At 38.3% G+C, this 11,737-nt stretch overlaps 1 protein-coding gene across 1 annotated transcript in view; it reads left to right on the top strand.

Annotated features, from left to right (window-relative positions):
* Positions 1-11,089, top strand: part of SLC24A4 (solute carrier family 24 (sodium/potassium/calcium exchanger), member 4) — an 87,397-nt gene extending 76,308 nt beyond the window's left edge. The window contains exons 12-16 of the mRNA XM_010077719.1: positions 3,547-3,713; positions 5,927-6,041; positions 8,125-8,237; positions 8,866-8,931; positions 10,713-11,089. Coding sequence (XP_010076021.1) covers positions 3,547-3,713; positions 5,927-6,041; positions 8,125-8,237; positions 8,866-8,931; positions 10,713-10,865 — 614 coding nt within the window. The 3' untranslated portion in view covers positions 10,866-11,089. The remainder of the gene's footprint in view (positions 1-3,546; positions 3,714-5,926; positions 6,042-8,124; positions 8,238-8,865; positions 8,932-10,712) is intronic.
* The last annotated feature ends 648 nt before the right edge of the window (positions 11,090-11,737 follow it).

Raw genomic sequence — 11,737 nt, 5'->3', positions numbered from 1 at the left:
ACACTGTCTGTATGTGAAAGTAATTATTGTGAGCATAAAACCTGGAAAGATGACAAGCCCAGAAATGTATTGAAAATTAGCAAAGGGCTCTTTGTTGTAGGGCTGTGACTTCATTTTCAGAAACATTGTAATCAGGATCTTCTGTAATGATACCTCTCTGAACTACTTGGCATGCTTGGAGAAATAGAAAAATGGATGTATTAAGATCGGAAAAACAACTTCATGCAAAAACCCTCATCTTTCTGTTTTACAGCAGGGTGAAGTGAACAGAATATAGACCAGTGTTCCTTTCTGTAATAAAATGATATTCTTTAATTATTGTTGTGAGGGGCGCAACAAACAAAATACACCTTTACTGACCTGTGTGGGTTGTCGTAGGAGCCTTCAGACCCACAGCTCACAGGAGTGGTCGGTACTGCTATTAAAACAAGTGAGATAAGGTCATGTAATGGGACTGTTTGTCTGGTTTTGCAGCACAGCTACATATTGAATAATAGCCTTAATGAGGATGCTAATTTTCTTTCTTGCAGATGTACTAGGGAGCTAAGCAACAATCATAAAACAATTTGTCATGAACTAACAGCATACCACAATTTAACAAATTTATCACTAAATCATTTTAATGATTATTTTAGAGTGGGTGGTCAAGAACAAAACAACAGAGCAGCACAAGAAGTAATTTCAAAAGAGATTAAAAAAAAGTTAAATTTTCAAGCTGTATATTGTTTGTGCCATGTGAAATGAATAAAGTAATCTGTTTCCTTAGGAAATAAAGTCTCACTTTATTGAGGTTGCTGCTAAACTTACTAAATTCTTACAAAACTACCAAGTTACAGCATAAGAGTAGACTTCTTTAGCACTGGGTGCCACACAAGTTCCATGACCAAGCACAGCAGGAGCTGAAGAAAATGGCCTGAGGCAGAACCGAGGCCAGATACGCTCAAGGCTTTATATAAAAGTTTATAAAAGCTGTCAAACCCTGACAGAAAAGAGAAGCCAATGTAAAGTGTGTCAAGTAGGCTGCTTTGGCCATGGTGGTTCAGAACTATTCCAGGCTAACTGCAAATGGACGGTTTCTCTGTTAACCCAGCAAAACCCAGAGTTACGTGCAGTTGTTATTCCCGCAAGTCTCAAGGCCGGTTGCCATGTAGTGAATGCGAATGTCACTTCCACAAACCATCTATCTGTAAAAAACAGTTCTGACTCATGACATTGTGTGGGTAAAGCATCACCACTCATAGAGCCAGGAATTTTAATCTGACACACATCCATTCAGACTGAGCAGAGATAAGGGAAAGACAAGTCCTCCAGTTCAGTTGTCCTGGAACCGAGCAAGCATGGCAATGCCGGTGGTGAGGCACTGTGAATTTTCACAGTTAAGCATTTGTTTAAGTAAGTAATTCAGGGCACTAGACAGGATGCCTGACAAGATACATACTCCCCAGCGGAGGGTGAGTGCATCTATTTCTTCTCTACTTGTTCTCTAGGCAATTTTTGTTTCTTTTATTCATGCTATTGAAATATATATGCAGGGAATGAATCTCCTGTGTGCAGCAGCACTGAAGTCAGCCAGATTACACCCACATCCGATCAGAATCGGATCCATAATTTTTTCCTGTCAAACAGTCACCTACTCACCCTGCGTTTGGAATTACTCACTGAAGAAATTACTGGCCTGGGCCATGCTGACTTGTTGGACTGTGAACTAAGCTTAGCAACTAGGGTAGACAAAGAGTGTAAATCAACTAGCAGGGGTCTTTTAATGATCCAAACTGGAACAAATTAAACAAGAGGAAGTATAAATTACCATAGGATATTTACAGCCTTGTTACAGAATTAAAGTGAGATGTGAGCTACACAGTGTCATTTTCTGGACAGAAGAGATAAAAGATAACTTTTAAAAATCTGTATGGCAGTATATGTAAACAGAGGGGAAAAGGACTTTCCTGTAAAATCTGTAATAGATCTCCAGTGACGTGCAAAATTCTAGAATTAGAACTGACCCTAGGAGACTTCCGTAGTTTTATGTGTTAGAAGTTCCACAGGCACAAGCTAAATGGGAATAAAGAGACAAGCTTAGTCTAAGATTTCCTAGTGGTTTGATGGCATCTCAGAATTCACAAGAAAATCTCAAGTTAAGGAGCTGATTCATAACTTAAGCAAGCCAATTTCGTGATAGAATATATACTGAAGTAAATTAATAAAGACTTGCATTTGGACAAACCAAATTAAATTAGACCAGTAAGTAGCTTTGTAAATTACAAAAGTATTATTAATTTTTAAATGTTTAATATTTAATTTCATTGCATCTGGTGCACATTGGTTTGGAGGACAGATTTCAATCTTATTAAATTCGCTGACAAAACCTCTCATTAAGCAAATTCTAAATCCCAATATTTTTGCTGAAAGAAAATTCCTGGTGAAATTGATAGGAGTTTTCACTGACTATTACCTACCCTTTATAATTTTGCTAAATGACTTCACTGGAAGGTGTATCTGATAATTTTAATTTTATTCAAAATAGCATATTTTATTAGATCTCATGCATATCTTTATCAGTTAATGATGTAAACCCTTACTAGCATAATTCTAAAATTATGTAAATAAAACCCAAACAAAACTCACCATACTGTTGGTTGTGATACTCTGGTTTAGCCTGATAAGCAACTTTGTTATCCTACTTGCAGGATACCTCATGAAACACATAAATATAAGTGCCTCATTTATTTATGTCCCAATTATAAAATAGTTCTCTTTAATGTGTGGAGATTTATGTGCACATTTACAATACTTTAATTTTTTTAAAAATGAGAAGGTGTGTATTTGTCTTCAGTCATGACAGTTCTCTAGTATTTCTCAGCAGTTGATTTTGGAGAGCTGTACAAGGGAAGTCAATATCTTCAGTTTCCTTTTATAGAGGATAAGAGACCATCTCAAGGTGGTGCTAAATGGAGTTGGAGAGAGTTAACACATCTAGATCTCCTAAGTACCAGTTTAAAGTTCTGCCCAAGTGACCACAGTGAGACATGTGAAATGAGTTTGTTATGTTCATAGGTTGAGTCTGTGCTTCTGTTCTCTATGAAAGTATTTTCTGTTGCTGCACAGAAGGTACAGGTTGTTTGCACTACAAGGATTTCCATCTTCCTTTTTAGATCCTGAGAGGGGTCAGGTTTTTTGATTGTTTGGTTTTGTGGGTTTGTTTTTTTTTTTTAAATTTTGGATTAATAGTAATACAGGTATTTGAAAGAGTGACAAACCTGACTGTTAATTTTGGTTTTAAAATCAGCCATGCTTAGATATAGTTGTAATTCTTTTATGGATTTACATAGACCTTGGTAGGCTTAACTATAAGATTCTGGACGTGCATGCAGAATTTGCCTGAGAGTGACGAGACCAAGTATAGATGAAAGGTAAACTAGAAAATGAGCTGACCTGCACAGTTGTAAACACACTTCTGGGATCATCTGCTGTGTTCAAAGAGGTGTAACTGAGCCTGGGGTAGCGATGGGAAAGCTAAACTGGTTCTTTCCTTTCTTTGTCCTGCAGATGGAAAAATGAACAAAATTAAATGGATTTTGACGTGGCCGTTGATATTCGTGCTCTTTTGCACCATTCCAAACTGCAGCAAACCACGCTGGGAGAGGTGTTTTATGTTGACGTTTGTCTTATCCACTCTCTGGATTGCCTTGTTCTCTTACTTCATGGTGTGGATGGTAAGCGCATGTAGCAGGACTTCTCATACTGAGTGAAATGTGCATCTCAGAACAGAGAACAGATCTGTTGAGAATTTGTTTAAAAAAGGCATGTAGTTGTAGCGCAGTCTCTTCAGCTTATACTGTGATTATTATCATTCTAGTTTTTTGTTGCTCTTTTCTGCACAAATAACTGTGCCTTTACTGTGTAGGGCCCAATACAGTACAGGAAGGTACCAGCTTGACTTTCAAAAGTATGTGGACATCCACATCCTACTAGTAAAAGGGAGTTTAAATGAAAACATTTAACTCTCAGCAGCTGAGACACTTCTAGAAATTTGGCTACAGGGTCTGATGCTGAAACATGTATAAAAGGCAGATGGATAGCAAAATTTAAGACTCAGAAGTGGTGTAAAACACCTTGAGTAGACTGGAATAATGCAAGAAAATCCTTCTTGGTGAAGAGTATTATGATTGCTGATATGTTTCCATTTGTCCTAGATCAGTGAGAAACAGTGTATTGGATGTAGGTCTGTAAATTGTTGTCAGTTCAGGAGCATGCTTACTTAAAGATATGAACAAGTTCCTATTTTTTTCTTTCTTACGCTCTTTCAGGTTCTGAAGTTTACATTTTCAGTCAGAGAAGAGGCATTGAATACAAAATCTCATCAAATTAGTTTCTGTGATGGAAAAATGAGCCATACTTTTGAAGTATAGAAAGTTACCTTTTCCTGCACTAAAAGATACAAAACCAAAAAGTTGTACATACCTATAACTGGAAGATTGCTGAAGAATTTATGTGCCCATTTTTCCTTTTAAAGGAAAGTATAGTGAAGAAACCTTCAGCTGTTTTCACACTGGAGTATATATAGTCTCACATATATACCCTCATAGTCATATATATACACTCCTCTAGTCATGCATATGAAATAATTTTTCTTCATCAGCTTCTTACCTGCAAAACCTTTTCTGAGTGGAGAACATCTCTGCTTCCTCAAATGTTTCAGATATTTGCATACTGCTTTATAATTATGTTTCCTCTCATGGAAGATTGTGTTTTCTGTATACTTTTTGCAACTTCCTATAGAAGTTTTGCATTGTAAAGTAATCCTCTTCTTTCTTAACCGAGACTGTGTTGGAAAAAATCATATGCCAGCCACTCATTCTGCCTGCCATAATGGTGCCAAAGTGACACATTCATTTCATACCATATATCCTTTGCAAGACCACACGCTGTCCCTTGGTTCCATTTGTAGATGTGCCCTTCACAAACAAGAGATGTGCTCACGAAGGCTGCAACACAGATTATTTTAAGAGGCAGACAGAACTTAATAGCCCGTTACCAACTGAAGCAGGAGAATCATGCCCACTCCTATTTCTGAGTCACAGCTTGCTCCTGAGAATAAGGTTTGTGAGCAGGTTCCTAAAATAGACCTTCTCTTTGGTGAAGGGTCCAGTTCTCCTCATGTAGACTGGCAAACTATTTCAAGAAAACAACACAGAGCCTTAAAGAATTCAACCCTTAGCAGTCTCAGCAGGGAAGCAGCTGCCTGTCCCTGATTCATTCTTCTCACTTTCATAAGGCTAATTCTTTTTCAGCTGCCTGTTCAGCCTTTTTTCTTGATGCTTTTTCAGTCTTCTTTGGATGTTCCAGCTGAATACAGTTCCCTGTCCTTTCCAAGAGTTCTGCTACAAGCTTCAGCCATTCCCTAAGCTCTTTTAAATCTGCATCTGGACAATATAACCAGACTTGCTTACATTGGGATTGTATCAGGAGTCATGCAAGAAACTGGTTCCATCTTCATGTCTTAGGATAAAATAAGTTCTTTATATGTCTGCCCCTGTATCACAATATAAATTGGTTGCAGTCCTTTTGAGAATAGAACCGGTGAGAATCTTGCCATTCTTGGGAACAGGAAAAAAATCTAACCGGTTGGATTATGTCTGTGCTCCTTTTGAAAGATCAGTATGTCCTGTTAGACGTACAGAAAATTGAGCTTTTTGTTTGCTCATAAAATGTTGAATAATATGACCTAAAGTGCTTTTCCTTTTCACAGGGCTGGTTTTAGACTGCTTATTCCACAATTATTTAATTTGCAGAAATGGATAAGTATCCTGAGTCAAATCCTGTTAGGGTCCACATCAGAAATCAAAGTTAAGAGTACGCCACAACTCTACTGGAATGAGGAGACTTTCCAAATACTATAGGTTAATCTGTTTTCCTCACTGTTCAGGTGACTGTGATTGGATACACCCTTGGGATACCAGATGTGATCATGGGCATTACTTTCCTAGCTGCAGGAACAAGCGTCCCAGACTGCATGGCCAGCTTAATAGTAGCGAGACAAGGTACTGTGTCTGCTGAAGTATAACTGCAATCTTAACATACATGTTCTGTGATTTGCTTCCTCCACACATGCAAATTCTCAGTGCAGTTTTATTCTTGTTTTCTTTTATTTTTACTGTTTCAGGGCCTCGTTAAAAGCCAAACGCTTCGCTAATTATTGTGAACCCAAAAAATAATCCCTGTTCTATTATCTTTTGCTTATTGGGACTGGGCACACCCTAGCATTCTAGAAGGTCATTCAACACTCAGATATCCCATGCATGGTATGTATCAGTCAGGGTAAAAAAGATAAAAGTAGTAGACAAGACTGGAATATTAGCTGTTAAAAACTTCATCAAAGAATATATACTGACCAGCACTTGTCCATGTAAAACTTGTACTGATTTCTAGAAGACCACTCAAACCCAGGGAAGTAAAGTGGTTTAAGATAATCTGACAGAAGTGATGTTGCTTCAGGCATACTTTTCATCCAAATGCAGACCTCTTTTCCATTGGGACATATGAAGAGCTGCACTGGGAAAGGTTTTAGATGAATGTCAGGTATGTCCTCATCAGCTTTCCAACTGAAATTGTCAAAGGCTTTCTTATGTATCTTTAAGTTTTGATTAAGTTTCTTTACATTTCCTTTATTACTGGAGAAATATCTGTAGCCACATCCCTTCCTGTTGTTGAAAACATTAAACCTAACAATGTGGTCTCCTGTACTGCAGTAGAATAAGAAAAGGTCCTAATTGTATTCTTTTCCACTATTCCAATTCCTGTAGTCTTCTCTTTTTTTCAGATAATGAGATCTCCAGCACACATCATTGGGCAAACAACAAAGATTCTGAAGTAATTAAGTACTCAAAAGCCCCACCTTTGTAGTTTGAGATAGGAGTAGTGCTGTTAAATGTTGCATGATTGAAAATATTTAAAATATTTAATTTTCCAGGATGTATTATTTGTTGAGTGCAGGAGAATCTCTCAGCTGTACAAAAAGTGTTCAGGATTCTTATGGAGCCACCTTCCTACTAAATTAGTTTTCCATATGTAGTACTAAAGTGAACAGATCTTTGCAAGAACAGAAGGAAAACGTAAATTTTTAAACATTCTTCTTCAGTATTAGGCAAAACTACTGTAAGGATTGTTTCCTCTGAAAGTGAAGGTAAATGCTAGTTTGGCAAAAAGCAGCCCTCTCGAAGACAATACAGGGACTTTGCACTACTTGGATTCAAGGGAGATGTTTACTGACAGATTGCAGACAAATATCTAAAAAGTAGAGACAGATGCTACCATAATACAGATCCAAAGCATAACCTTTCTCTCAGCAGCTTCCTGCAAGAAGATACTGTAGGTATGGTGTGGTAGTGTCTGTCTTCACTCTGTGCACTCTCAAAGTATTTGTGGGACATGTCCCATTTATGTCAGAGTTCCTCTTCCTTTCCAGTATTCACTTTGTGAAAGTGATTTAATAGTTAGGCCAGTGCCTAGGGGAAATTAGCATCCATTGACACTGGTCAGACACTGGCAGAATGAGATGCCAGCCAGTGATGAGCATTAGGAGTGGATTTTGTGTAATGCCTAGGGACTTAACCACCGTTCACTCCTTTTTTACTTTCCTGTAGCATTTTATTGTTCCTGAAGTGAAATCATTGCTGATTAAGCCTCACAGACGTGCTTAGTATGTTTGACTACCATCTGGTTGGGCTCGTTTCAAGATCACTTTTCATCATTCACATGAGATAAAGGCCACGTGTCTGCATACTAAAGCCAGTACATAATCTCCAGGTTCCCTGTGGCTGCGGACTACCTAGAACAAGACTTGATTTTTTTAATTGGCATTGAACTCAGATGCTGAATGGATACCATGCACCCAGTAAAGGCTCTCCAAGACACAAGGAAGATGTAGTTGGAGTGAACAATTTTTGCACACTTTTTCAGAAGTTATGCAAAGATTATGGAAGTTAACTCCCTGCCTCAGATACTCTGTCCAGTCCAAGGGTGCTTGGATCAATGCAGATCATTCCCGTTTAGTTTCCTCTAGTACACAGAGTAATGGTCCTGTGCTTTGTTTTTACCCAAGAGTTGGGGTTTTTGTCTCTACAGGCCTTGGTGACATGGCAGTGTCCAACACAATAGGGAGCAATGTCTTTGACATTCTGGTGGGCCTTGGCGTTCCGTGGGGTTTGCAGACCATGGCGATTGATTGTGGATCAACTGTATGTATACTTGGCAAATCTTTAATTTGTTCTTTTTGTCTACTTGAAAAAAAAAGTATAAAAAGCATGCAAATAAAATAAATAAAATTTAAAATAACCAACCTGCTGAGCATGTTATTGGTCACTAAACAAGGCGTTATTTCATTCCCAAGGAACCAGGAGTTAAGGAGGCAGTTCTCCTTGCACAAGCTGCAATTAATTCCCAGTTTGTCAACTGGAGTACATTATACTGTATAGCAGAAAAATAGCACCATGTATATCTGTTTGTGACTGTCATGTTCTCACTATACAGCTTCAAGCACACCTGTCTGTCTCTCTGTACCATAGTATTTTTGTCTGTAAAATGAGAATAGCAGCATATCTCTCCCTCCTGAGGATCTTATAAAATCCATTATAAATGCTGATTTATTTTTTAATGGAGGTAGGATTGCTTACACATCTGTTTTGATTCCTTAATCTTCCCCTTCATTATGGTAAATCTGTCATGGATTTGCATAGTTTAAAATGCATCAGTCACTATGCAAAACAGAAGGTGGACCATAAATCAGTAAATTGATTTCTGATCGCCAAAGCACAGTTATTGTATGCTGAGTGTTTTAAAGGTCTCTTCTCTGTCTAATTTCCCCAGGTTAAGATAAACAGCAAAGGACTGGTCTATTCTGTTGCACTTTTGCTAGGATCAGTGGCACTTACTGTAAGTATCTGAATGTCTCCAAGTATGCCAGTTGCGAAATACTTATTAGGTATTTACATGTTATAGAAGGATAAAATGGAAGTACTTACTCTCCCTGAAGCGTTGATTCTTGTTAAGTACGATTCTTCTGGCAATACCATGAGTTGAAGAGCTACCATTGTCCTAGTGAGGACTGAAATCTGACATTTGGTGCAAGAGATGCTGGATACGTGTAGGTCCTATTGATTTCAGTGTCAGTGTTGAAATTGTGGGATCCAATAATACTTCCATGCTCCTGTGTCCAGCTGCATACCCCAAGCCTGTCTCTACTTTATGTTGGGACAAGACCCAGGTATGCTTCATTGCTCTTTGCCCTTGTCTCTGATTTCCAAAACCAGCCTGGACTAATCAAGTGCTGTAGCCAAAACCCTTAATGATGGCTAGTCTATGAGGACTGTGAACCTCTGGACTTTGAATAGGCATGCTAAATGTCACTCAGTGTAAGACATGTATCCTTGTAGCACATGACTTGTTAAGGTGAAAAAATGATTCTGTTTCAAAAGTCAATTTTGCTGGTACTTAAGGTCTGATCCTGCTGACTCCCAGGAAACCCTCTGTAGGAAGAATCAAATCCCAAAGGTATAAAAATACCCACTTATACTAACATCTTTCACTGATTGCCTGTGAAGGCTCTGTAGAGGCTCTGTAGAGGAGGGGATCATCACTGGAGATTTCACGCTGTTGCATGACTAGGTCTTATAAAACTCCACAACACCTGTGCACGACTCAAATGATAAAATGACCAGGGCTGTTCACTGTGCCACTAACTTGCTAATGCATCTGCTATATAAGCTGCGGGAACCTATTCTTTTCTTATCCCTAGTTCTGCCATTTGCACAGTGCTTATGGAACAACAAAGATAGTCTGTAGACATTTGTATCTATGTATTTGCATGCATATTTGTGATCACTTTGGAAAAAATGGGAGGATTATGCAGATGTGTTACCATGCTAGCTGTTCATGCTTTTCTGAAAAGAGTCTTTCCATAGCAGAAGCTATATCACCTGAGTTGGAAGCATTTTTTGTTGTTTCATTTGTTGTGCTGGATACCCTGGTTCGCACAGACCCTCCCAGAAAAACTCAATGGAGAGTTTTGAGCAAAACAAAGAGTAATTCAGGGGCGCTCAACACCACTGAAAATAGTTGCCTCCATGAGGACTTAATTGCTTTGCTATCTGTAACTTGTAACTCCCCTTAGTTCTGGAGCTGAGCAAAACGTCAAAGAAAGCACCTCTTCTGAAGCTGTTGAAAGAATGAACATTAGGTGCTGGTGTACTCCTGGGACATGGTGGATCCGTAGGGGAACACTAGAGGGAGAGGAGTTCACGTAGTTCAATGCATTCCTTAGTTCATACTGAACCAATGAATGAGTGCTGCCTGACTAGAACGCACCCCATGTACTGAAAATGCACCACAGACCGAAACTGAGCACCTAGGGACCTGTTTCTCAGTTACATAAAGAACTTGTCAAGGGGCCTTAAAGTGGGTTCATTTAATATTTTGTAAAAGGATCTTAGGACAACTGAGAGTCATGTCAGAGTTTGAATTCTTAGTTTGGGCTTTTATATTCCTTTTCTTGATCAGAAAAACATATGTTGCCTTTTTGATCTATAAAATACTGAGAATATATTTTTTATCTTTGTTGAAGATCTCTAATTCAAAAGACTCATTTTTAGCTTATAATGGTTGTTTCCAAAAGTCTCCTTTGGGGCTTAATTAACTAACACTTTGTTTGTTTGCAGGTGTTTGGAATCCATGTAAATAAGTGGAAACTTGACAGGAAATTAGGCATCTACGTGTTGTTTCTTTATGCTATTTTCCTGTGTTTCTCTATATTGATAGAGTTTAATGTCTTCACCTTTGTCAACTTCCCTATGTGCCGAGAAGAACTTTAAACCACAACAAGGAGAAAGACTGAAATTCTTCTGATTACGTGTGCTGTAAATGACAGGAGGCATTTCACATTTCTGCCTTCTTTCCATCAGTAATTTGAGTGTCGTTCCTGTTTCATCAGCTAACAAGCACTTTTACCTGTGTGGAAGGAAAGCATACCTTTCTTTTTAACATGCTAGCTCGAGGCAACCAAAGCATTTTCCTCCTCTTTGGATATTGCTGCTCAGTCATAAAGCTGTGTGGATCTTACGCAGAACTCTAAAATGGCCTATTTTGGGGACATTCGGTTGTGGTTTTTCATTCTCCTTTTGCAGACAATCAACCACCACCGTCAAGGTTAGCAAGAGGACGGGAGAAAAATCTTTATAGTTCTTTGGGTTTTGATATTTACTTTCCATGGAAAAATAAGAGGCAAGTTCAGAACTTTTCTTTGCTCAGTCAAAATATCTCAACTACAGGACCAGAAAGTCCAAGGCACATATCATGGCATGCACTGTTGAGGACATCATTTCCCCCTTCAAGTGCTCTGCTTTATAGAGGAACTGCACTGACAGTTTTTGACGGCAGTGTTGAATATTTATCACTTTCTTCAATGAACATGAACAATGTGGCAGAGAAAGAAGAGGAAATGGCTGTATGTTGTATCACTTGTGATGATGCACACTAGAAGTCAGAGTATCTGCATATTGAAGAAGAGAATTACATGCAGAAATTCATACTTGAAAAATATGTTTTACCATTAATGAGGAATGTTGTATACATATATATAAACTAACACTTGTGGAATTTTACACCACAAGAAAAAACTTTGCTTTGGCCCTTGTAAGCCCATTGTGTATATTTAGAAGAAACTAAACAAATAAAATACAACTGG

This window comes from Pterocles gutturalis, unplaced genomic scaffold, assembly GCF_000699245.1.
Source record: "Pterocles gutturalis isolate BGI_N339 unplaced genomic scaffold, ASM69924v1 scaffold7188, whole genome shotgun sequence".
Classification (NCBI taxonomy): domain Eukaryota; kingdom Metazoa; phylum Chordata; class Aves; order Pterocliformes; family Pteroclidae; genus Pterocles; species Pterocles gutturalis.
The sequence above is the reverse complement of the archived record's forward strand: the minus strand, read 5'-3'. Positions and strand labels throughout refer to the sequence as shown.